This window comes from Acartia tonsa, chromosome 4 (assembly GCF_053477335.1).
Source record: "Acartia tonsa isolate MP-2025a chromosome 4, ASM5347733v1, whole genome shotgun sequence".
Lineage (NCBI taxonomy): Eukaryota > Metazoa > Arthropoda > Copepoda > Calanoida > Acartiidae > Acartia > Acartia tonsa.
In genome coordinates, this window is record NC_137263.1 from 21,585,412 (window position 1) to 21,612,689 (window position 27,278).

Consider the following 27,278-nt stretch of genomic DNA (forward strand, 5'->3'; position numbering starts at 1 on the left):
TTGTTATATAATAAAAGGCTGAACTCTTTTCTGTATTGGATAGATAGATTAATTTTGTAGAAATTGTTTTCATGTTCCCAACTGAGATCTGAATTGACTAATTGAATAATTCATTAATTTTGAGCTAATGATAAACCATTTCAACATGCTCTATCAAATATGGTATTGGTAAAATTAAATTAAAGACATACATTAATCCACTTTAAGTAGCGTAGCTACGCTTGGTTATGAGTATGTCCGTGACGTCACAAAGAAGATCATTAGAAAATTGACTGGTTGAAAATAAAGGAGTTTTACCACGAACAAGGATGACAACAGGGTGTATATATTTGCTATACTTTCATTTTATTGTTTCTTTTATTGAATTTTGATAATTTTATTCATAAATTTAGTATTCAAAGGTTTCAACCACTAATTTCAATCTATAGAGGTTAATTTTGTGTATCATCATTGGGGATGTACATTAATTAGTCGGCCATTATCTTATCCCTTTAGATCCCTGAATTGTCTACACTGATTTCTACCTTGTCCGTATGTCTTTCTGATATGATATAGGGTGATCACTATGGATTTTTTATATTGGTTATACCACATTTTGCATTGAAAAATCTTGACCTTTAGGTGTAATTTTGATATTTATTTTCTTGATAGTATACCTGGGACCAGCTTCTTTAAATAAATAATATTCTTAAAGAGCCTGAGATCTGTTCATAACGATATTGATTTTAGGCATTTTTTTTATGAAAGGTTTCGTGATTTTAATATTAATAATAACTATCAATTTTTTATCCAACACCCCTAGATTCTAGGGGCTCTGTATTATTGGGGGAGGGGAAATTTACAAATGAAATATTTATTTTAGGACCTATGTGAAGCTTTCTTAAAATTGAAAACTTAATTGGTTCAGCGAGATCAATAATTCATTAAGTCCAATAGCTAAGCTCTATTATAAAACATTAATAAAATAATGGTTAATTAGAATCAAAAAAAAAATTTTATATCACAAATCTTATTCATTACAAAATATATAACAATATGTTTTCAAAAAAGACATTTCATATTCACACATACAATACGATTATCTAGTTAGCACCTTCAGCCTTCACATATTCTACTTTCAGCTGTTCCATGGTTGGCATATCAGCTGACATGTGGCGGGAAAAATTGTAAGTTTCCACAGAGATTCCAATAAAGCCGCCATATCCAATGCGTCCCTGAAAATGAAAGTTTTAGATTGTATACTTTATTCTTTAAATGGTAAATAAAATAAACATCAAGGATTACCAATCAATAGCTTGCATCGGCTATTAATAATGCCAAATGCCATTTTTTTATTATTTTTAGCTAAAATATATTTTATATTGCAAAGTATTTTGGTTGGAGAGGAGTAAATGAAATAAGAATATAGCTCTGAATAAAATATTCCAGCTCACAGAGTTAGAAGCAGTGGCGTGCACAGTGCTCTGCCAGGATAGTGCCCGAAAATTTGACACCAAAATATAGGAGGTTTGATGTTGAGAGGGGTGTAATACAGACAAAATGAGAGGTGTACTTTTAAGGTCAGGTGGGTGGATAAACCCATCTTAGCTTTTTTAGGGGGTTGGACACGTTGGGGGGTGTATACATCCCCCTTCTGCTTAAGCTTCTGAATACAAGTTAGATAAATATACCTTATGATATAAGCCAGCGCCTGAAAGCCAGGTGGCTGGCTGCGGACTAACAGGCTGGGAGTCCAGGAACGGAACTGTTGTCTGGCCAACGTCTTTGATGGGTGAGGAGGAATCAAAGTAGAGATACATGTCGTGGCTACCATCTACCTTATTGCTTCCTGCTAACCTGAAAATAAAATACGACTTTTATCTTTTGTATCAGCTAAGAAAATCTCAATTTTTTGACTAGTGCCTACTCTCCTAGAAGCCTCTAGGGCGTTTGATATCAAGGGTGGGGGAGTTGAGGAGGGGATGTCCCCACTTTCCAGTTTAGTTTTTAAAAGCTAAAAAAATTAGGTGGCTACATTTTTTCTATGAGGATAGTTGTAAAACTTCCCAGATCCTTTGATAAGCTACACTGAAAATAGATATTAAAAATAAAAAAAAACTCTAATTGAAAACCGACAATCTAATAGGAAACAAAAAGACCCCCCCCCCCCCACCCCCCACTTCTCCTTTCGTCCCTGCATTATTTATCTTAACGAATAAAGCAATTGCTGGCATTTTTTGTAACAAAACACATCCTTCTGTATTATTTACCTTGTAGGTACATCAGGAATGACCAATGGCAGCCGTTTCCTTGGTTTACTTGTGGCAGGAGTGTTATCATTTCCAATCCACAGATATTGACCAGTAACCACCTCACCCGTGCTGAAATTTTAATAACTTATTAGGCTAAATCTTTTAAATCTTCATAAACTTGCCTAGTAGTTAGGGTTTCCTAATTATTACATTGATATAAAATATAAAATAACTGTGTTCCATAAATGTTAATGTTTTATGTTCCATTAAAGGCATAAGTAAATTTTTTTGTAAATTATTTGCTAGTATCGCTTTGGAAACGATCGCTGGATTAGAACCAATTCTCAGCCGTACTGAAAAATCATGTATAGCACTGTATTACAAACAATTTTTCACGGATATTAAAATAAAAATCATAAAATTAATACAATTTTTAATATTATTATTTTATACTGCGGAAACCTGTCTAAAATATGATGCGATAAATAACTAACTATTATAATTAAAAACAAAATTAAAGTGATACCTGAACTGAATCGGATTGACCTTAATCTCCAAGTTAAGATGACCTCCAATATTTCTTAGCTTCAGCCCAGTCAACACATACCCTTCCGGGGCTGACAAGGTGTCGAGGTCAACAGCTCTCTGTTCATATGACATAGTGTACACCATAGAGCTAGTTGTCAGATTCTGGGCGCTGATTTCTGGAGGATCCTTCCAGGTTTTGGATTTCTCGTCAATGCCACCTGGTATAAAAATATTTGATAAGTAATGTGTTTACACGAACCACTTTCTTTACAAAGTTGCATCAAACACATGAATGTAATGTCAGATGTAAGTTAATTTCCAGAATGGCTTCGAAACCGTTGGATAAGAACCGAAAAATTATTATTTTTATTACATTTATTATTAATATCTGCGGAAAACTGTTTTTTTTTAATGCATTCGGTATAAGTCTATCAATATATGTTACAATAGAGAAGGGAGGGGATAATTTTGGGAAAATTTACCCAAAAATGTATGAAAATTTTTTTCCTATAGGTAATCAATAATCTATCTTATACCTTCTAGAATAGGTTTTGCTTGTTGAATCTGAATATGGAAGACCTTGTTCTTGTTGATAATTCTTGCTCCAGTCACAATGTATCCAGGATCTGCCTCGGAGCTCAACAAGGACCAATATCTTTCACTTCTCTCTAGAAATGATATTAAAAATAAGTTTTGCCCTTTTTTACCTCATATGGTCGAGGCTGCTGTCCATGATTAATATCACGACCAAGGCATTGTCCCTACTTTAATGTCAATCGCCTGTCATTGCAGCAGTGAGTACCCTTTACCCTTTTCAACGTCTCTAGTATGGCGCTGTGTAATACAGTTTCGGACCCGACACCGATGATGCTGCGAGTTCGTTGACATTTAAAAAAGGTTAAAATTCATTGTTGGAGGTCGTTTTTGCCTTCCGGGGAGAATTCCGCCTGTTTTTTGGCAAAATCAATCCCATTTTTCCAATATAGCAGATTGTAACGCCAAAAAAAATGTTAACCTGTAATTTCATCACATTTGCAGAAGCAGTAAGAACAATGCCAGAAAATATACCGCCACCAGGAATCTACTTTGATCTTGTCTGTAAGATAAAAAAAATAATTATTTTGTTAGATTATAAATAACTAATATGCAAAGTGAACCCGGTATTAGTGTCGGACTGATTATGACGTAACAAAAAAAATTAGCCAATGACAGGACATTATTGACCAATGGTTAAATTCATAGTGGCCTCTTATTGGCTATTTTTTTTTGTTACGTCATAATCAGTCCGACACTAATACCGGGTTCATGCAAAGTTCAAAAGCACGTTCGTCGCAAACAAGCGAAATAAAACTAAAATAATATTTAAGGGCAGTCATTACTACTAAGCGTTGGCCCCCTAAATTGCTCAAAATCACGAAACCTTTAGTTGAAGTATTTTGTTGAATTAATTTACTGACGTTACAGGTTCTTTTATGAATAATCCTGTCAAACTTTTGTGATGCTAATACATTTAAACTGTAGTCATATTGGCAATCATTAGAAATACGAGGGTCATATCAGCAATTTTATTCAATGTAACAATGTAACATAGATGTCATAATCTATTGAAATTTTAAAGAACCTAATTGATTTGAAGGGATGAAAAAATAAGAGTGTAGAATTGGTTTTAGTTGGGTGTCAACACAACACTTAAAAATGAAATTTGAAAGGGCTGCCTAATAAACTTCCCTGGCAAAACCCGGTGCACGCCAATGCTTGGAAATCATAATCAAAATTAGTTTGATTCAGATAAGTAGAGCTTGAATTAAACAATCCGTTATAAAAATTAGAATATAAATATTTTCTTTCTAAATACAAGAATATTATCTTACTTATGCATTGATCCGTGTTTCCTTCACCCAGGAAAGTTCCATCTTCATATTCAATCCAATCATATCTCCTATCCGGATCCGAGGACATGCACACCCAGGCGTCCGCGTGGTAGAACTCACAGTCAAAGATGCGGCCCTTGCACCTGCAGCAGAAGGTGTAATAATGGATATAGATTATACGTGGATATTATGACAGGGGAAAAATTGTTGATAGTTTAGGTTGTTAACATATACATCACTTATTAGTCAGTTGGTTCATTCATAAGAGTGGAGGGGATAGGGAAAAGGGGTGGATTTTAAGGGTTGTCAATTTAGCCTGCTACATTTTCACTTTATTAGAGTTTATGATAATATGGTGTAAGATCCAAGTAATAATAAATCCATTGAGGTAATAAATTATTGAATTAAAAACGCACAAAAGCTCGGTATACTCTGAACTAATTACCTGGGTTGTTGGCTACAAAACATATTCTTGTAGCACCCCACAGCATAGGTATACTCTGAACTAATTACCTGGGTTGTTGGCTACAGAACATATCCTTGTAGCACCCCACAGCATAGGTATACTCTGAACTAATTACCTGGGTTGTTGGCTACAGAACATATCCTTGTAGCACCCCACAGCATAGGTATACTCTGAACTAATTACCTGGGTTGTTGGCTACAAAACATATTCTTGTAGCACCCCACAGCATAGGTATACTCTGAACTAATTACCTGGGTTGTTGGCTACAGAACATATCCTTGTAGCACCCCACAGCATAGGTATACTCTGAACTAATTACCTGGGTTGTTGGCTACAAAACATATTCTTGTAGCACCCCACAGCATAGGTATACTCTGAACTAATTACCTGGGTTGTTGGCTACAGAACATATCCTTGTAGCACCCCACAGCATAGGTATACTCTGAACTAATTACCTGGGTTGTTGGCTACAGAACATATCCTTGTAGCACCCCACAGCATAGGTATACTCTGAACTAATTACCTGGGTTGTTGGCTGCAGAACATATCCTTGTAGCACCCCACAGGTTCAGCGTAGGTATACTCTGAACATTTAGACTTGCAGGATCCTAGATCGTTCATGTCAACCTCATTCTCAATGTATCCCTGCAAAGACAAAAATCTTGTAACAAGGACGGCCAAGCTTTTCTTGGTAGAAGGGGTTTCAAAGTTTGAGAGTGGTTAAACACTCCTTTGCCCCCACCCCCCTCTGGACGTCTATGCTTGTAAATTTGAAACATAATGAAGCTGGATGTCTAGGTGTGTTGCCATGTAGAATTTGGATGGGTAGAATTTCTACTCCCCCCCCCCCTTCTACACTAAAATATTTTCTTATTATTATATTGTGTTATTTAGAATGTGGATGGAACAATATTTTTACTTTACTTTGGGTGTTATCTATTTCATTATTCCTTTTGTTTCATAATTTCTAAGTCATTATAAAATTACGTAAATCTATTTTGCTTGCACCAATTACGGAAATGAAACATCTGTAAAATTAGCACAATAATTTTTATACACATTACTTAACTGGAATAAAAAGGATTTAATGCAGTTCACGGTAAATGTTCCTGGTAACGATTTTCTCCAAAAATTTATGAACTTTGAAGGCTGTTAACGGCCAAACGGTGGAAAGTATAGATTATGCTCGCACTAAATTTTAACCGAAGAAAAGAATAATCTGGATTAGTCATTACTCAATGCACATTTATCTCACAGTGTACATAAATGCGCGAAAAAGACTTGTTTTACGTTTCTTTCTTCAGTGAAGCTTTCACTGTGCATCATTGGATCTTGGCTACTCTAGATTATTTAAAGGCCTTCTTATTCCGCTTGAATTATGCGCAGGCATGACATGTACTTTCAGCCGTTTGGCAGCAAGCAGCCTTTAAAGTTCAGAGATTTTCTTGGATAATCGTTACCAGCAACATTTACCGTGAACAGCACTGGATCAAACAAAATAATAATAAAAAACAGAAATAAGAAATACCTGGAGAAATCCTTTAACAGCTAGAAAAGTTTCCTTTTCCTTGTGTTGTTTGGGATCACACTTCTGGTAACTCCTGGACATGCCAGGTAAAACCTCCAGGACGCTCAACAGCTTGGCCTTGGAGTTGGCCTCGAAATCATCTTTTGCAACCTCAGCCTCCGCTGTAAAATTGCCCTAGAATATGAATAAAATCAATTGCCGACAATGCAACAACTTAAATATATAATGATAGCAAAATTTGCTTCCCAAATTACTTCTGCAGATTTAAATTATTGGTTAAATAATTTGGATACTGATGCACAATTTACCAGGGAGGGAGGGGACATTGGGCTGTTTATTACACTAGTCTCCAAAGTTTTATAACCTCGTTTTCTTATTCGTTGGAGACTTTTAATATATGTTGATTGGTTGTTTCTTCAAATTGTGTGTCCAAATGTTTTAACCATTAATTGAAATTTACAGAAGGGTTAATTTTGTATATTATCATTAGGGATTTACTTTAATTCATCGGCCATTGTCTTATCCCTTCAGATCCCTGACAATTAACAGTTCAATGTCCCATCCCTCCCTGGATATTAGCAAACTATCCTTATGTATATTTTCGCAAGCATAAAATTTGAAAATGTGTTGAAGATGAATGAATGTTGTATGATGAATGTTACTTAACCTAATACCCCCCCGTGAGTTTGTATTTGACGGAGAAGGAAAAATTAGGCTCCTCTTAGTTATCCTTGGTTGTTGGACCGGACGTTAGAGTGTCATGGACAGCAGCCTCGCCCGTTTGAGGTAAAAAAAAGACCCTGACCTGATTATTAATTTTGAGGGTCATGTAGGCAAACTGTAGCATGGCATACCCCTTGAGCTCTGCCAGGGCTATTATGTTGTATAGGTTGTACATCAGCTGGAAGGGAGACTGACTCATACCACACAAGTGTTCGTCATTCTAAATAGAAAATTATTTTTAACATTTAATTTAGAATTATATACAAATGTTTTTGAATAAAATAATTTCCTATTTTATACGGCATAAAAAAAATAATTAGGTTACAATTAACATTTCCGATACGGCATTAACACATTTTTAGAACAGTTATCCAAGGTCATATTTAGTAATGGATTTATTATTACTTGGATCTTTCACCAGATTATATGTAACTGGTTAAGATAACGATCTTTAACATCCACCCCCTCCCCTCCTAATGTATAAAAGAACTATCCAATAAGCGATGTCCATGTTAGCACATAAATTGTTTTTTATTTTACCAGATTTTTATGTATACTAATAGTAATAGCTAACTAAAATAACGACTTTACCATTCCCCCCCCCCCCTTCTGTTCTAATAGATGAACGAATTGACCAATAAAACGATGTGTATGTTAGCAAGGTAAATTAACAATTATTCCTCTGTCATAATCATAATAACCTCGTATAGTGTATATCCATTTTAAACTAAGTCTGAAGGCCGATCAATTATTAAGTCAAAGGTTAAAAATGAAAAAAAAAACTTCAAGATTTTGCTAAAATCAAAACTTTTAAAAAATTTTATTCAAATTTTCTAATATTAAAAAAATTATGATTCAGCTTTTGTTTTGATGTGTTGGCATTTACCTTCAATACAATAACAATAACAATGACTCATAAAATCAATACCAGTTTTTTTTAATTTTAATGGAATATACTATATACATAAGTTTTCAGTATGGCTGAGGACCTGTTCTAAACAAGTGATATTTGTCGATTTCTAAGCCTCACTGACATGTATATTAAACCTAATATTATCAAGAAATACAAAGACTATGATGTGATTGTTTGGGATAATTAAAGCAGCAATTTGTGCAAATACCTTATATTTCCTTAGTGAGTCTCCTTAAAATCATAGATTAATGGATAGTACACTTTTAAAATTTGGGATTTCTATAAAGGATTTAAAATCTAAAATAAATAGTGACAATCTTTTCTTGGTAGTTATTATGAAAATTGTAAGACCTGCATATATAAGTGTCCTATTAGAGAGAACATTGTAAAATTTTGTCCAACATTGACAACTGTCTTGTGCAGCTTCTCCAACTTGGTGGCCACCCTGCTATCCTCAAACTTGGTGTTGACAAGCACATCCGCGTACTCGTGCAGTGTGTCCCCTGATATTGGGTTCTTCACATATCTTCACATTTGGATTGGTAGGTATAAAGTGACAATTGACAAAATATTTTTTTTAATTGAGATGACATGTTATACCAATGATGAGGGTTATGCGTAATAATTAAACTAGGGTTCGGCAGCCACGTGTAAGACTCGGTAAAATCGTCATATTATAAATTTAAAGTTAAGTTGGATTGTCTATACCTGTCCCTAAATGGACAATTCATATTTTCAGAATTCTTGTTTGCAAAACAGGTTTTAATTTGAGGCTTATACGCGGCTGCCGAGTCCTGAATTGAACCACACCGTAATCATTGACTAGTTGGTACTTAATATCCAAGTTTCTTTATGAAAATTTGCATAGTTATAACTTATTAATAGCCAATTTAAAAATAATTACGAGATGGCAAATTAGACCCCCTTCTAAACCTTTTAATACTAGCACAAGTCAACGTTTTCTTAAATTTTGAAGATAAGCAAATTTTGATCTATAAACCTAACCTTGATAAGTTTTGGTATTATGAAATTTAAAAAGAAATCAAATCAAATTAAAATATTGAATCAATCAAAGTAAAAACTGCAATGAATCCTTGAATCCTTAGTTTAAGTAGAAAAATAAAAATTTGTTTTGAGATAAAAATTGCATTGTCATAAAGTTAAGTGTCTGTAAAAAGAAAGTTGGGTGTACCAAAATTACGATAGAAAGGTCAGTTGAATTTGAATTGCTGAATGTGTACACAGTTTCCTCGGTGTTTCCTCATCTTATCTCAATATTTACTACTGGCTAAAAAACTTCAAACTTCCAAAAAAAACTAAATTTGAATGTATAAACAATTTATACATTATACAACATTCAAAATTTTAATTTTCAAATTTTGTTTTTTTTTAAGTTTGAAGCTTTTTTAGCTAGTAGTAAATATTGAGGAAACTGTTTACACATTCGGCAATTCAAATTCAACTGACCGATAGAAATTCATCTAAAATAAGGATATTTCATCTAAAGTAAAACTAAAATATCTCTATCTTTTTTGCCAGTAAATATAATCCTTGTGAAAGAAAGCAAAATATCTTTTGTATGTTATTCCAAAATATTATGGTGCAATTACTGAACAAAGTATATGATAAATTTTTTGTTTGACTGTCGAAAAAGTCATTTAAGTTTTTCTTGGATATAATATCTCTTGGAGAGAACTATATTGTTATTTACTGTTGATTGTCACTTGTACGAAACCTTTGGAAGTAAGTATACAGCTGGTTCAATCCATTCATGTATTGTTTCAAATAATCCCAATGATCAAACCAAATCCTCCTCACAGCATCATTTTCAACCTGGAGGCCGTTGAGCTGCGACACAACCAGGTTAATCTCTGTAGCCGCCTCCAGAACATCCATCTCCTTCACCACATCCTGGAAGCTGAGCAGGATCTGGACCAGCGGATCCTTGGAGCTCAGGATGGCAAACCTCTGTGGGTCAGTTAGGGCCAGCCAGTTGTCTTGCACCTGTGCGATGAGCTTCAGCTGCAGCCGCCGCGCCAACAAGTCCATCTGACTGGGCGGAGTCACCTTCAGCCCATGGTAGGATTGATGAAAATTGTTTTGATTGGATTCAGGAACAATATCCAGGGTTTGCATTAATTCATCCGCAGCTTGTTTCAACATTTGAGTTGTAACATCTTCACAAGTAACATAATTAATGTTTGTTGATAAAAATAAATATGCTTGAAATAATAACACAAGCATCATGATTGTATTTTTTCTTTCTTTTTGAATTAATGACAATATTTTTTCACCATGAAATGTTGTTTACATTTTGCTAGTTAAAATAATACTAGTCTTTGTTTCAGCACAAAAATTTCAACTAATAAGAGAGAGAAAGAGACACTAGAGCTACTCTTCTATTTTTCAACTGAACTATCAACTCTCACACACACACCAAGACTCACTCTAATGCAATATTATACACAGTTAAAACATATGTGTATAAAACTGCTATAGGATATCATAAATCACTTTTTCTTGTTTATTCTGCATAAATATTAAAATAACTTTGGAGCAATGAAACAAGTCTGAATATGACAAAGATCTGTGTGACACTGACATTTATTTTCTAGGGTTTAAATTGGTGCATGTATTTCATATGGTAATTAAGCAGGGATCTAAAGGGATAGGACAATGGTCGATAAATTGATGTACATCCCCAATGATAGTACACAAAATAACCCCTTTATTTTATTAAATTAGTGGTTGAAACTATTGGACACTTAACTTAATGAACCAACCAAACAAAATTCAATAAAAGTCCCCAAAGTTGTTAAGCTAACAAATAAGTAAACGTTATCATAAAACTTTGGGGACTCGTGTAATAAACAGCCTATGTCCCCACCTTCCCTGGTAATTACGCCTTGTATCCCTTTCGTTATAGGGCAATTATAATTTTAAATACAACCCTCCCCTTTTAAATATTTTCTAAAACATAATTTTCTCCAACCCCTTTCATATGTAATCTTTTCATCTATACCCCCTTCCCCCTCCTCCTGAATATGTATTTATTTCTCGGTTGAATAAAATATTTAATTCCCTGTGGCCACCTGTCTGATAGGCTGGTCCAAATTTTCAAAATTATTTATTCTAGAACTTTCTAGAAATTGTCTCTGATTCTGATATGCCAACAAGAATAGGGTTATATGGTTTAGTGGAAAGAATTGGTTAATTCTAAGAATTGTGATGAAGATGGGAGATAGGGGACATTGGGCTGTTTAATACAATAGTCCCCAAAGTTTTATATTAACGCTTTCTTATTCGTCGTTGGCCTACCAACTTTGGACACTATTATGTTTTTTAAATGTACCAGCCTATTAAGGCTTAAAAACAAGAATGATTACTTCCAATAGCACATACAAGGACGTAAAAGCTTTTTTTGGATGTGGTTAAGTTTGGTGATTTGTCTAATTTGTAAAAAGCAAGGGTTATGGAACGTTGAGTGAAGCGCAGAATTTTTTAAGGAGTTTTTGAGAGTGGGTATTATCCCTTTAACCCCCTCCCTTTTGCGTACATAGTTTACTTTATTTCCGAAAAAGTAGCCCATGCAGTCTTACAAATAAAATTAAATAAAAAAGAACAAAGAAAATATTTTTAGAGTTGAAAATTTCCAAATTCCTAACAAAAAAAAGAGATTAACAGATTGGACATTTTCAACCCATATAAAATATAATGGGCTGAGTGGAGAGTAAGACAAACCAACAAAGGTAAATTATAAAGCAGCTTTGTTACCAAAATCAAAACAACCTCGCTCCAAATTCCCGCTTTTCTTTAAACTTACATGCATATGTGTTTTGATATATACAATTATCCTTTTCAAAAGCAATGCTTTTCTACATTAAAGGCCGGTGCATCAATTTACACGTAGCAGATTTCTCTACAGGGTGTTTCAAGAGAAATGCGTTTTTTTTAAACTTAATTATGCATAGAAAATAAAACAATTATATAAAATGCTTTATAGATTTGGAAAACCTGTTCTGGGACATTTATGTTTTAAATACTTAAAAATGATTTATTCGACAAATTATGACTTAAAACCCGGTTTTTCTAAAGGCCTTAGTTTTGAAGATTTACAGAATTAATGGTTCTAGAAAAAATGTGCACATTTTAAAAATTCAAATTGCGCGGCTTGTATTAATAGTAGAAAAATGTTATGCATATCGTTAGAATCATCATAAGCTCTAGTTTTTGGATATATAACCATTCCTGTGCTACGTATAGTTTAGGAGCTACGTGGTAAAATGATCCAACTTACTTAAAACTTTTCAACCTTTCTCACATTTTTCAACGTAGCTCCTAAACTACAAATAGCACAAAAATGGAACTTATATTTCCAAAAACTAGAGTTTATGACGATTCTAGCGGTATGCATAACGTTTTTCTACTATTAATACAAGCCGCGTAATTTGAATTTTAAAAATGTGCACATTTTTTTAATTCTGTAAATCTTCAAAAATAAGGCCTTTGGAAAAACCGGTTTTTAAGGCATAATTTGTCGAAAAATCATTTTCAAATATTTGAAACATAAATGTCCCAGAATAGGTTTTCCAAATATATAAAGCATTTAATATAATTATTTCATTTTCTATGCATAATTAAGTTTAAAAAAAAACGCATTTCTCTTAAACACCCTGTATAAATGTTATAATCATGATTTAATTTCAGTATTCTGAAAGCATAACTCTATATTCATTGCTATATAAGACCGTAGTTCTATACTAAAATCGAATTTTGTTCATATTTCTAATCATTATAATTATTCGATGTCCTTTATTCGGTCCTAGGAAAAACGTAGGAGTGACAAATGTGGGAGTGGGCACTATGCCTATACTAACAAATTTTAAACCATCTTTTAAGGTTTTTTGAATGTCTAACCCCTTCAGGAGGCTTATTTGTGTATTCATATCTTAATATTTTAGACATTTCTACGTTTGTCCACTCCTACGTTTGTCACTCCTGCGTTTGTCCTGGAACCCTTTTTTCCGACAAAAAAAGCATCGCCACTCTATATTAGGTAATATCGGTTTGTTTGAATGTTTAATTTGTTAAAATTATTTTTTATGGAATTTGTCACCCTTGTCTTGATTTATTTTTCCTGTACTGACAACGGTTATAAACAAATTGAGATTTTTAAAATAAAATTGTTGTTTAATTATTCTTTATATCATGTGTTATGTGTACAGATTATATAAGCTGTTGTTTTAACATTCTATTAACAAAACTTGATCAAAAATCAAAAAGCCTTTCACCACAAATGTGTGCATTTTGCATGTACTCTAAGACTGGCTATTAAATAGTATTACAGTAATTTCTTTAAAATGTTAGAATGGTGACTGTTTCGTATTTTTAATGATTTTATTGTTAGATCAGTCTTCGGCTGTATGATCCTATTATCTATTAATTTACAAATTATTAGACAGCAGATAACAGACAATCTTTAAAATTTGTAGCAATTCCGTTTAAAAAATACTAAACAGCAACGACAGTCTTCAGTCATATTACTTCGACCGCTAAAGGTTGCTAACAGCCAAACGTCTAAACATACTTTATGTTACTTGCTTGAGAAGACATACAAATAATATTATAATCAATAATTTATATTGTTATCTAGCAGCACAAATAAATGTGCGGACAGGACCTAACATGTTCTTTTAGCCGTTAGGCCACAAGAAGCTTTTAAAATGCATAGGGCGTTTGGGAAATGTTTGATTCCAGCATTATTTTTTCCGGGAATGCACCATTATACTAAAATTGTTTACCTGTAAAATGGACTCTAGTATATGGAAGATGCCGGAGGTATGGAGGGATGGATCCGGAGTGACCAGGTTGTGCAGGGTGGCCAGCAAACCAAGCACAGAGTCAGACAGATGACTGGTTACACTTGCGGCAAAGTTTAACAGGGTACTCTGTTCTATAATATCCCTTAAACAATTAGATAAATTAATCTGGATCATGGAAAGAAAACGAAGTAGCGGGATTCGTCGTATTTTCACAGTAGCTTTTCACCCATTTCTTGCCCCTGCGGGGTGCTCTGGCCATGCAGGGCAATCATTAACATTTACCTGACCTAACCTAACCTAAAATAACCTATCAAAAGCTACTGTGAAAATACGACTAAACCCGCTAATTCGTTTTTTAAAAGCGAAGCTTTTCTATAATTAGGGTCGGTCCGTCCGTACGTCCGTAACGGATAGCTTTTTTCGCTAATTTAGGCATGTTAGAATTGTCCTATTGATTTCAAACTTTGCATGGTGATTCCTGTAGTAGTTAGGTACGATTTAGAAAGCGTAGCAACTCTATACTAATTACCAGAATGTCCGTACGTCCATTTTAATCATGTTGATTTTTTTACTTTTTTAACAACAAATTTTTATGTGATCTAATAATCTGATTGATGATAGTTTTGGTATACTGATTCCTGGGACAACAAAGTACAATATTATAAGCGAAGCAACTCTATAATCAAGTCCTAAAAATGTAAGTATGTCCATAAACAAGCAGTTTTTCAACAATTTTACTTACAATTTTGCTTCGACATTTAAACATTTATATTCTGATTATTCAGTTCTGACACTATACAAGTGTTAGTGTCCGTTTGTCCTACCGTTTCAGTGCTTCGCTTTTATGGATGTTGTCATCCTTGTTTTTAACATGATCCATTAATCTTTTTCCTATGAATGAGGGACAAACTATTGTACATATATACAGGGATTTTGAGGGATAAGACAATAAATTGATATACATCCAAAAATTTATAAATCTATTTAAACTCTTTGATGCTAAAAATCGTAAAAAATCTAAGTTTTAAAATTTTAGAGTTGCTTAATTTAGAAAAGCTAAAATTGGCGAGGAAGAAAAATTTGTATTAAACTGAGGTACAACTCTTTCTTTTCTCTCATAGTTACCAAAAAAATAGGGTAAAATTTACTCATCCTATAATAAAGTAAAAGGATCTCTGTCTATGTATCTGTGTGTGTGTATACCGAAGGATCTCACTAACCGCTGAACCGATATGGTTCTCCTTTACTATGTTGCTTCTCATGGGCCCTGAGAAGGTTTATAACTATTTGGGGGAAGGGTACCACCACCGTCCCAAGATAAATAGCCCCTGAAAAAATACTACCCTCCAAAAAAATTTTGAGTTTTTTAATTAAACCACCCCCCTCTCTCAAGTGCCTCTAGAAGCCTCTAGGGGACATAGCAGCTTGTTTTAAGAATAGGAAGAATAGAATAATATATTTGGCACATATTAAGATCTTAGAACAGCTAAATAATACCTGTTTTGTTGATAATACACAAATCTTGAGTAGAGCCAACTTAAACTAAAATACAAGATGCAAATATTATTTTTTTAAAAGAAGCTTTTTCATAATTAGGGTCTGTCCGTACGTCCGTCCGCCCATAACAGTTAGCTCTTTAAGTTTATTTAGACAAGTTAGAATTGTTCTATCGATTTAAAAACTTGCATGCTGATTTATATAACAGGTACAAGTTGGGAAGCGAAACAACCCTGTAATCGTTACCAGAAAGTCCGTACGTCCATTTAAAACTTGCTTATTTTTGTACATATATGATAAGATTACCTGCTCATTGCTTCTTGTAGTCTGTCTAATTTGAGCTCGTATTTTAATATCTAAAAAAACAATGATCAGTACTAAATTTTCATTATTTTGTATTTTTTTTTTGTTTGATATAGGATAGTGTCTTATAACTTTTTAGTTTCAAAAAGAAAAAGTATAAAAAAATCTTTTTATGGGGGTTTTGATACCCTCCCCCAAAAAGCACATTGTAAAGGAGATCCATATCGGTTCAGCGGTTAGCGAGATTCCTCGGTGCTAACACACACAGATACTGTTATTTTTTTATAAGGATATGTATTAGGTACAAAGTTTTTAAAATTACAGATTTCTTTAAAATATGCAAAGGCCGCAATATTTAAATTGATATACTTTAGGTGTATTTTAAGTAATATTGAAAAATTTTTGTGGCTGGTTTTACGATACATCATTTTTCAGTATGGCTTTGAACCAGTTTATACCAGCGGATATTAATCGGTTTCGAAGCCATACTGGAATAGTTATTTCTCGTATCGTATTATAAACGGCTTTCCGCGGATATAGAATGTACAATTATAAGATTAAAACTAGTTTTTTTAGCCCCGAGGTGCCGGAGGCACCGGCTAAAAAAACTGGTTTTAAGTTTTAATCTTATGATTGTACATTTCTATATTCGTAGAAAACTGGATATAATACGATGCTAGACATAGTTTTTTCGTATGGATGAGAACCGGTTCCTAACCACCGGATTCGAATGAATACGAGAAAAATATTTACCAATAGTAGTCCAGCTTGTATAGAGTATAGTGTAGAGTGTATGCCAGCTATTCTTTCCTCTATTATTTACTTTTGGTAGCCCACCTTGCATAAAGTATAGTGTAGAGTGTATGCCAGCCATTCTTTCCTCTATTATTTACTTTTGGTAGCCCACCTTGCATAAAGTATAGTGTAGAGTGTATGCCAGCCATTCTTTCCTCTATTATTTACCTTTGGTAACCCAGCTTGTATAGAGTATAGTGTAGAGTGTATGCCAGCCATTCTTTCCTCTATTATTTACCTTTGGTAACCCAGCTTGTATAGAGTATAGTGTAGAGTGTATACCAGCCATTCTTTCCTCTATTATTTACCTTTGGTAACCCAGCTTGTATAGAGTATAGTGTAGAGTGTATGCCAGCCATTCTTTCCTCTATTATTTACCTTTGGTAACCCAGCTTGTATAGAGTATAGTGTAGAGTGTATGCCAGCCATTCTTTCCTCTATTATTTACCTTTGGTAGTCCAGCTTGTATAGAGTATAGTGTAGAGTGTATGCCAACCATTCTTTCCTCTATTATTTACCTTTGGTAGCCCAGCTTGTATAGAGTATAGTGTAGAGTGTATGCCAGCCATTCTTTCCTCTATTATTTACCTTTGGTAGTCAAGCTTGTATAGAGTATAGTGTAGAGTGTATGCTAGCATTATTTCCTCTATTATTACCTTTGGTAGACCAGCTTGTATAGAGTATAGTGTAGAGTGTATGCCAGCTATTCTTTCCTCTATTATTTACTTTTGGTAGCTCAGCTTGTATAGAGTATAGTGTAGAGTGTATGCCAGCCATTCTTTCCTCTATTATTTACCTTTGGTAACCCAGCTTGTATAGAGTATAGTGTAGAGTGTATGCCAGCCATTCTTTCCTCTATTATTTACCTTTGGTAACCCAGCTTGTATAGAGTATAGTGTAGAGTGTATACCAGCCATTCTTTCCTATATTATTTACCTTTGGTAGTCCAGCTTGTATAGAGTATAGTTTAGAGTGTAAGCCAGCCATTCTTTCCTCTATTATTTACCTTTGGTAACCCAGCTTGTATAGAGTATAGTGTAGAGTGTATACCAGCCATTCTTTCCTCTATTATTTACCTTTGGTAACCCAGCTTGTATAGAGTATAGTGTAGAGTGTATGCCAGCCATTCTTTCCTCTATTATTTACCTTTGGTAACCCAGCTTGTATAGAGTATAGTGTAGAGTGTATGCCAGCCATCCCCTCCTCTATTCTAGCCACGTCTCTTGACAGTTGACCGTATTGTTGAAGAATTTGTTTTGTTGTATCACTCTAAATATTAAAATTAGGTTATAAACATTAACAATTTTAAAGTTTATATTGTTTTAGATGCACGTTATCCCAATGGATATAGAATATACATGGATATTATAACAGGGGAAAATTGTTGTCAATTTATATGGAAATAATTTATTGATCAGTTCGATCATCTAATAGAAGAGGAGAAGGTGGTTTAAAGTGGGTGGATTAGTCTATCGTTTCTTAGCCCGTTGCAAGTTTCACTTTATTAGAGAACATGAAAATCTGGTGCAACATCCAAATGATAATATATCCATTTTCTAGATGAACGTTATCCCAGTATATATATTAGAAAAATTTCTTTCAGTTTGTCTCAGGCTAGAGATCTCAGAAATTACTGAACCAAAAGGTGCTCCACTTTAGGTATGCTATTTCCTAGACCCATCATGGTTTTGAGCTATTTTTTTCAGGAGATGTGATTCTAAGTCCTTAAATACTACTTTCATATTCAAAAAAGTTTTAGGTTAAGTAACAACCAACAGACAACCAACTATTTAATTGTACAACCTTTGCCTGGTAATCCCAACTGTGCATGGTAATGAGTTGCGCCTGTTTTGGGCGCACCCCTCTACTCTAACTATTAATGTCGCGCACCTGACATAGCAGCATTAGGAACTTTTTTAACGTCTTTTGTTATGACGCAGTGTTATGCCGAGATTTGAACCTATCACCTCACTGACGACACGATCGCGGGTTAAAATGAACTGTTTACCTGTCTACCGAATTCAAAATTACATTCATGATGGCAAATTTCAGTTATTGTCTTGTAAATGTATTCAACTTAACAAAAAAATTTATACAATCATTTTATTTTTAGTTTTGATAGGAGGTTTATAAATTCAGGGATAAGACAATGGACGATAAATGAACCTGGTAAAAGTGTCTGACTCTGCTTAAGATGTAAATAAAAATTAGCCAATGAGAGGCCAGTATACACTGCACTGTAATTGACCAATAGTAAAATTTATAGTGGCCTCTTGTTTGCTAATTTTTTTATGTCATAATCAGAGCCAGACACTTTTACTAGGTTCCGATAAATTGTTGATTTATTGTCATTACAATCCTAGTTTTAATTCATCGAATACTTAAACTGATTGATTATTCATTTTGGAAAACAAAATACATTTGCCTTTCCAAATATCTCTAGTTTCACCCTGGAGGGAGGGGACATTTGGCTGTTTAATACAATAGTCCCCAAAGTTTTATAATAACGTTGTCTTATTCGTTGGCTCAACAACTTTGGGAACTTTTATTGAATCTTGATTGGTTGGTTTATTAAAATGAATGTCTAAACGTTACAACCACTAATTGTAATCTACAGAAGAGGTACTTTTGTGTCTCCTAATTGGGGATGTACATTAATTTATCAGCCATTGTCTAATTCCTTTATATCCCTGAGTTTCAACAACTTCTTTAATTTATGCTTTGTTAAAACTAGAAATCCCATTGTTTGTATAAATTTTGTTAATTTAAGAAATTGTATAATGTTGATACTTATACATGTCCGTCCAAAACATATGGCCTTTATCTGTAATCACAAAATTTGGATTGGTGATATGTAACAGGCAAAAGTACACTTTACGAAGTCTAGCTACTCTATGATCAAGAACATTTATGTCTTTTATAATTTCTAGCTTATTTTATTACATTATATTACTAGCGGCTGCGCCCCTAGCATCTAGGGGCTCTATATTCGAAGGGCAGAAAAATAGCCTAACTTAATAAAAAAAAATAGCCTAAAGCCATTTCAGAGCCTATAAGAGGCTTCACTGTAAAGAAGAACCATATCGGTTCAGCGGTTAGCGAGATCCTTCGCTACAGACAAAAAAGCTATATACTATCGGATATGATGTAATAATCATATTCACTAAACTTTCAAATATTGGTTTCTAGGGTAATTAGGCATTAATATTATAAGCAATTCATCTCTATAATTAAGCTTTCAAATGCAATTATGTCCAAATTTATCATTATTAATGCAGAGATAAATTTGAACTTCCGTTCACACTTATATTTGTTGATTATTCATTAGCTCCTATGTTAATTTTCTTTCTGATTTGGTAAGCTTTGCTTTGCTTTTTCATCCTTAATTCATTATTAATTACAAAAATTGATTTACCAAACAGGTACAAATATTTTAAATGATTGTTACACCTATTTGTAAAAGGTTTTTATAAGTACAGCGACTAAATAAATAATGTTAGTAGCCCGTCTTTTTGATCATTTACAATATGAGCTATGACAGCTTAATGACTGTTTATAATCTTTTAAACTTTAGAAATGTTTGCGGCTCTCTCTATAATGACAGTAACCCTATTCGATGAACGTACAAACATGGCAACTAATAGAATAGCTACTCTACCTTATAGCAACTCTAACAAATTCGTGACTAAATAAAATTACAAGCAATTATTCTATATCTTTTATTTTAAAAAGCAAGAAATCCAGAATTAACTAGATGTCATTCATGGTTGCCTTTCATACCTTTTTCACACTTAGAATAGTAAGTACTTTTAAAAGATTATTGGCGAGAAAATGAATAAATCAGTTAAGGGAAACACAAATATCGTAGAGACTCCAGGGATAAGACAATGGCCAATAAATTGATCTACATAAATCTCCTATGATAATACACAAAAATACGGGAGACTGCCATTTACACAACCAGCAAATTTACAGTGGATGTGTTTTCGCCAGTGCAATGGATGTATTTATGACAAACTGAATTTTTACTGTATAAATGACAGTAAAATCGATTCTCATGACATAAATACATCCAACACTGGCAAAAATACATCCAATATTTTTCTACATATGTCAAAAATACATCTGATACAAGCATTTACACATCCAGACTTTTTCAATTATATGTCATAAATACCCCTTCTGTAGATTACAATGAGTGGTTGAAACGTTTGGACAATCAACCAACCAATCAAAATTCAATAAAAAGAACCCATAGATGTTAAGCTAACGAATAAGAAATGTAATCTATAAACTTTGGGGCCTTTCCCAAACGAGGTATTATCGGATACCTGATATTTGATCTATAAGTATAATGTATCATTGTATATCTTACCTAAACCTATTCCAAGACGTATTACACCAATTACTTCTGTGGCTTCAGCTACTTGCTAAAAATGAAAATATTAAAAAATTAGGTATTTAAATATAATTTAAAAAGCTGAATATTAGATCTTTTCATGAAAATACACTTTTTCGAATTTTTGTCTTCTGCTAACCTAAAAAGTTACTTTAGGAGCCTAGAAATACATGTACAAAATTTCAGCTCTCTATCTCTACTGGCGACCTAGCGCCAGGCATGTCAAATTTCAACAGATAACGGTAGCACGGCGGTTTTAACAATATCTCAGCAATGTGCAGGTTTTAAGCTCTTCTGCATATTTCAATTTAAACACATAAGGACAAAGATATATTATCCCAAAAATCTTTTGTCAAAGTCTACTCTACACCTAGCGCCAGTCAGTTTTCTAAAATCATGCATTTTATACCTGTGAAAATAGAAATCGCCAGCGCTAGGTGTAGAGTAGACTTTGACAAAAGATTTTTGGGATATTATATCTTTGGCCTTATGTGTTTAAATTGAAATATGCAGAATACCTAAATTCATCTTCCAAGCCATTCTCTAGGCATTTAAATTTTTTTTATGAAATAACGGGATTTCAAAACTGCCCTTTGAAAAGGCCTAAAAAATATCTTTTTTTGTCACTTTTTTCACTGCTTATAGTTACAACTTATTAAGATATTATACTCAGTTAAAAAAAATCGGCGCCTCCAGCACCAAAACCGGCAAAAACTGGCAGTTAAACTTCTGTGCCCCTACTTGCCCCCCTCTTCGGTAAACAGTAGTTATCTCAAGAAGTAAAAGAGATATCAACACACAGAAAGAAAGCTTTTTAAATAAAACTGAACTAAGTAACTATTACACATTTAATTTTGGGACTTTCCTTCTAGGGGCTTGTGGAGCAAAAGACCCACCAAAACACAAATATATGAGTTCTGAGCTTATTTTTAAAGATATCAACCGGATTTTTTTAAAAATCTTTTGTTACCATAATTGAACTCAGTAACATTTACAGATTTCATTTTGGGACTTTCCTTCTAGGGGCTTGTTTGGCAAAAGACCCCCAAAAACTAAAAATATGAGTTCTGGACTTATTTTTAAAGATATCAACCTAATTTTTTTTAGAAAACTTTTCACATAACCAAACTCAGCAACCTATACAGATTTCATTTTGGGACTTTCCTTCCAGGTGCTAGTGGAGCAAAAGACCCCCCAAAACACAAAAAATATGAGTTCTGAGCTTATTTTTAAAGATATCAACCTGACTTTTTTAAAGAAATTTTTTAAAATAAAACTGAACTCAGTAATGATTACACATTTCATTTTGGGACTTTCCTTTGAGGGGCTTGTGGAGCAAAAGACCCCCCAAAACACAAAAAATATGAGTTCTGAGCTAATATTTAAAGATATCAAACTGATTTTTTTAAAGAAAACTTTTTTAACATAACTCAGCAGGGGCGTCCAAGCTTTTTTTTTTGGGGGGGGGGTAAAATTTGCTTAGAGGGGGGAGGGGTAATTACCTCCACCTGAACTCTGCTGGTAAACAATATTTGCCCCCAGGGTAAAAATTTTTTTTTTTGGGGGGGGTAATTTAAATTTTATTACATATTTGGTATTTTTTTTGTTAGAGATTTTTTATTTTGGGGGGGGTATTCAAAATTGTTTACCCCTCCTAAATGGTTGATATCTTTATCTCATATTTTTAGTTTTTGGGGGTCTTTTGCCAAACAAGCCTCTAGAAGGAAAGTCCTAAAATGAAATCTGTAAATGTTACTGAGTTTGGTTATGTTAACAAAGTTTTCAAAAAAAAATCAGGTTGATATCTTTAAAAATAAGCTCAGAACTCATATTTTTAGTTTCGGGGGTCTTTTGCCCAACTAGCCCCTAAAAGGAAAGTCCTAAAATGAAATCTGTAAACATTACTGAGTTTCATAGACGTTCAAGAGGGGGGCGGGGTAAAGTGGGGATTACTCCCCCCCCCCAAACGAATTTGGGGGTGCCCCCCCCCCAAAAAAAAAAAAGCTTGGACGCCCCTGCTGAGTTCGGTTATGTTAAAAACGTTTCCTTTAAAAAAATCAGGTTGATATGAAATGTGTAATCATTACTGAGTTCAGTTTTATTTTAAAAATTTTCTTTAAAATTTTGGGGGTAAATTTTGGGAAGGTAAACAAAATTTGCCCCGGCCAACAGGTTTCAGGGGGGGTAATTACCCCCCCCCCCCCAAGCAAATTTTACCTCCCCCCAAAAAAAAGCTTGGACGCCCCTGCTGAGTTTGGTTATGTTAAAAAAGTTTTCTTTTAAAAAATCAGTTTGATATCTTTAAATATCAGCTCAGAACTCATATTTTTTGTGTTTTGGGGGGTCTTTTGCTCCAAAAGCCCCTCAAAGGAAAGTCCCAAAATGAAATGTGTAATCATTACTGAGTTCAGTTTTATTTTAAAAAATTTTCTTTAAAATATCAGGTTGATATCTTTAAAAATAAGCTCAGAACTCATATTTTTGAAAATTAAAAATTAAAATTAAATGTGTAATGGTTACTTAGTTCAGTTTTATTTAAAAAGCTTTCTTTCTCTGTGTTGATATCTCTTTTACTTCTTGAGATAACTACTGTTGGCCGAAGAGGGGGGCAAGTAGGGGCACAGAAGTTTAACTGCCAGTTTTTGCCGGTTTTGGTGCTGGAGGCGCCGATTTTTTTAAACTAAGCATAATATCTTAATAAGTTGTAACTATAAGCAGTGAAAAAAGTGACAAAAAAAGATATTTTTTAGGCCTTTTCAAAGGGCAGTTTTGAAATCCCGTTATTTCATAAAAAAAATTAAAATGCCTAGAGAATGGCTTGGAAGATGAATTTAGGTATTCTGCATATTTCAATTTAAACACATAAGGCCAAAGATATAATATCCCAAAAATCTTTTGTCAAAGTCTACTCTACACCTAGCGCTGGCGATTTCTATTTTCACAGGTATAAAATGCATGATTTTAGAAAACTGACTGGCGCTAGGTGTAGAGTAGACTTTGACAAAAGATTTTTGGGATAATATATCTTTGCCCTTATGTGTTTAAATTGAAATATGCAGAAGAGCTTAAAACCTGCACATTGCTGAGATATTGTTAAAACCGCCGTGCTACCGTTATCTGTTGATATTTTACATGCCTGGCGCTAGGTCGCCAGTAGAGATAGAGAGCTGAAATTTTGTACATGTATTTATAGGCTCCTAAAGTAACTTTTTAGGTTAGCAGAAGACTAAAATTCGATAAAGAGTATTTTCATGAAAAGATCTACTGAATATAAAGAGATAAATATTCTTTTATTGGCGGAAAAGTTTGGACACTGCTAGTTTGTATTACTCAAAAAAGCCCCTACATTTTTTAAGTTTACCCATAAGGTGGATATTTCTAATTACCATCCAAATGTCTAAAAACCATTGCCTTACTCTAAAAGCACAGTTATATCTTAGTAAGGATCTTAGGTAATGCAGGACAAACGCACATCAAACTACATTCGTGGTTCTCGTTTTCCCAAAAATAACTTATATGAACAACAAACAAAATTTTAGGTTAGGTCAAAAAGAGGCTAGAAGTGATCCAAAGGGAAAGTATTCCGTTGGAGTAGGATGCCCCTATTATGTCTTTTTCAAATATCATAAATTATGGGTGGGTCGGTACTCCAAATATAGGTTTGATTGAAAGCAACATAAAAATGCTTCATCAACAAACAAAAAACATAAAAAAATGCTTTAGATCATTGACCCGTCATTTTTACTGATAAAACTAAGTGTCCATTTTTATTATTGGAAGAATAACATATCTTTTAATTTTGAACAAGCACAAATCAAAAATAATTTTTTGGGAAACCCTATCAATAGCTTAGATAAATACAAGCGGCGCTGTGTCCCTACCATCAAGGTACTCTGTATTCGGGGTAGTATGGGAATAAAAATAGACTAAAACCATCCAAAACATATATTATATCCATAAGTAAAATAGCCTAAACCCACCAGGAGACACATAAGCTTCCCTAAATGGAGGACTCTTTCAGTTAAGAAGTTATCCAAATTTTAAGCTGCAGACAACAAATCTTACTACTTTATACTTTCGAATACGTCCCTAGCATAAAGGTCCTCTGTATTGTGAAAGATAGATAATGGCTAGAAAAATAGCTTAAAACCATTCTAAGACATAATCTTAAATTAAAATAGTCTCAAATCATCACATGACCTATGTGAAGCTTATCTGAAGTAGGCGACCCAATCGGTGAGATCTTAAGCTTCAGACAAAATCCCTTACTACTTTATAATAGGATATTAATCACCGCTTGTATCAGCTGTGGTTTGAAAGCTAAACCAATCACCAGAACAAAAACAACATTCCTAATAAGCATTTTTACACACTTTCACTTTATATCAAATATTTTTAGTTCAACTATATCTTTTTTATCACTGAACATTCATTTCATTTAACCATTTTACTTTGTTTTATTTGCCCAAAAATTCACGAAATGATGTTTTTGTTTGGCCACTACTGTGGTGTTAAAGTAGTAGCAAGCGGACTTGAAATATTTTTATTAGTAAAGGAAGAGAGACAGAACATTTTTACTCAGAGTGCGTTCTGGAGCTACTATAAAAATGGATATAGAATATATACGTGGATATATTGACAGGGAAAAATTTGTAGTCAATTTAGGTTGCGAAAATGGGCCTCATTTATTGGTCCGTTCTTTCATCCAGTAGGAAAGGGGTGATGGGGTTATCGTTTTTTTTAAGCCAACTGTGTTATACATTAGAGTACATATAAATCTGGTGCAACATCCAAGTAATTATATATTGATTACTACAAATTAGTTTTAATTTTCTCTTTGAAAAAAAGTATTTTCTACTCCATTTGGCTGCAAAAAAAAACATTGTTGCATCTTCTACATATTTTTGACTCGCAAGCCGAACCCAACTTTCTTCTTCTCCTACTTGTTTGCTGTAACTTATTCCTCATAGAAAGTATTTGTGATTTCACTATTTCAACAGATTTTACTTTAAAAATCTTAGAGATCTTTTTCTCAAAAGTAAAAGGATATAAGTTATAAAAATAAAATCTTATAAAACTTTCAAAATATATTTAAAGTGTGTTTTCAGAAACTAAGAAAACTTTGAAAAATGTTTTCTTTCTTCAATTTTTATTTTAATATGGTTTCGAAACCGTTTGATATTCGCTGTCATACTGAAAAATTATGTATGTATAGCACCGTATTACAGACAATTTTCCAAGAATAAGAAATAAAAATCATAAAATTAATACCAGTAATGTTATCACGGTCCTTCGGGTTAACAAAACTGATTTTAATCTTATTATTTTTTAACCTGATATCCGCGGAAAGCTGTCAATAATACGATGCGATAAATAACTATTCTCACTTGAGAGTAAAATGTACACAACTTCACATCCATGAATTAATTGCCCTTGAGAAATTTTAATTTGTAACTGAAAATGTTTGCTTGTTCTCAAAAGCTCTGCGATGACGAACAAGCCGAAGTCTCTACATAGGGAAGTAAGAGTGCCTATAATATGGAGTGGAAGGCCTGCCTTGATCATCCTTTGGATGGTGCGTGCCCCCCCCCCCCCCCCCCCACTTTCTCGCTAATCAGCTTTGTTTAAGGGATTGATAGATAGGCCAAAAAATAAACTTGAAAATACTTTGACTTTAGTTTGTGCAATTTGTAAAAATCACGTTTTTTTTATAGTCTGGTTGATTCGACTGCATGAGAATGATTTAGGCTGTAAGACGCTACGGCATATGTAAGCAGGGCGGCTAAAACGGAAGCCTCTGAAAGCAAGGCAGCTGCGTGGATAGTTCAGTAAGGCAACCGGCTGACGTAAAAGAAAGGTATATCTAAAAAAAAAAACGTTAGATAGACAAGGTATAAAGCAGCAGCGAAAATATTTGTATATTTTGCGTTTTATAACCACTAATTTTAATCTAAAGAAGAGGTAAATTGAGAATCATCAATTGGGATGTACATCAATTTATTGTCTTATCCCTTTAGATCATTGCATCCTACATCTTTAGACAATATAACATTTTCCACAGTGCGTATGAAGGTGCTTTGACTTTTGTGCCAGAACCTGAATTGGGACATAGTGCATTTCATTACCCTGGGTTAGTTCACTTTTCAATAAAATTTAAAATGCAGCCGTTTTTGAGAAAATTAGATTTGAAAATTTCATGTTC

At 33.6% G+C, this 27,278-nt stretch overlaps 2 protein-coding genes across 6 annotated transcripts in view; one reads left to right on the forward strand and one right to left on the reverse strand.

The window, feature by feature from the left end:
* RpS12 (ribosomal protein S12) overlaps window positions 1-27,278 on the forward strand; it is a 74,119-nt gene that overhangs the window by 33,363 nt on the left and 13,478 nt on the right. The gene's annotated exons all lie outside the window — the stretch shown is intronic.
* Window positions 994-25,677, reverse strand: LOC145316429 (uncharacterized). Of its 5 annotated transcripts, XM_080156903.1 has the most exons (17): window positions 25,371-25,677; window positions 21,053-21,107; window positions 18,686-18,753; window positions 17,824-17,946; window positions 15,886-15,935; window positions 15,580-15,624; window positions 14,062-14,224; window positions 7,430-7,567; window positions 6,625-6,798; window positions 5,620-5,741; window positions 4,631-4,773; window positions 3,775-3,855; window positions 3,296-3,427; window positions 2,758-2,977; window positions 2,250-2,360; window positions 1,671-1,836; window positions 994-1,214 (listed from the first exon to the last, which is right to left on the reverse strand). In XM_080156903.1, the coding sequence occupies exons 1-17, from the start codon at window positions 25,437-25,439 to the stop codon at window positions 1,083-1,085; spliced, it is 1,992 nt and encodes a 663-aa protein (XP_080013029.1). In that variant the 5' UTR covers window positions 25,440-25,677; the 3' UTR covers window positions 994-1,082. The 5 variants fall into 5 exon arrangements, with proteins under 5 accessions (XP_080013029.1, XP_080013032.1, XP_080013031.1 ...); XM_080156906.1 differs by lacking the exons at window positions 17,824-17,946; window positions 18,686-18,753; window positions 21,053-21,107; window positions 25,371-25,677 and adding an exon at window positions 17,196-17,265; XM_080156905.1 differs by lacking the exons at window positions 17,824-17,946; window positions 18,686-18,753; window positions 21,053-21,107; window positions 25,371-25,677 and adding an exon at window positions 17,126-17,183.

Bases quoted from the DNA above. Each gene is read 5' to 3' on its own strand.
- LOC145316429 (XM_080156902.1), bottom strand. From the start codon at position 10,507: ATGATGCTTGTGTTATTATTTCAAGCATATTTATTTTTATCAACAAAC. The intron at 8,787-9,995 runs GTTTCGTACAAG...CCAAATGTGAAG, and splicing joins CTGTATACTTACTTCCAAAG to ATATGTGAAGAACCCAATAT. The intron at 2,361-2,757 runs GTATCACTTTAA...TTAAAATTTCAG, and splicing joins GTCAATCCGATTCAGTTCAG to CACGGGTGAGGTGGTTACTG.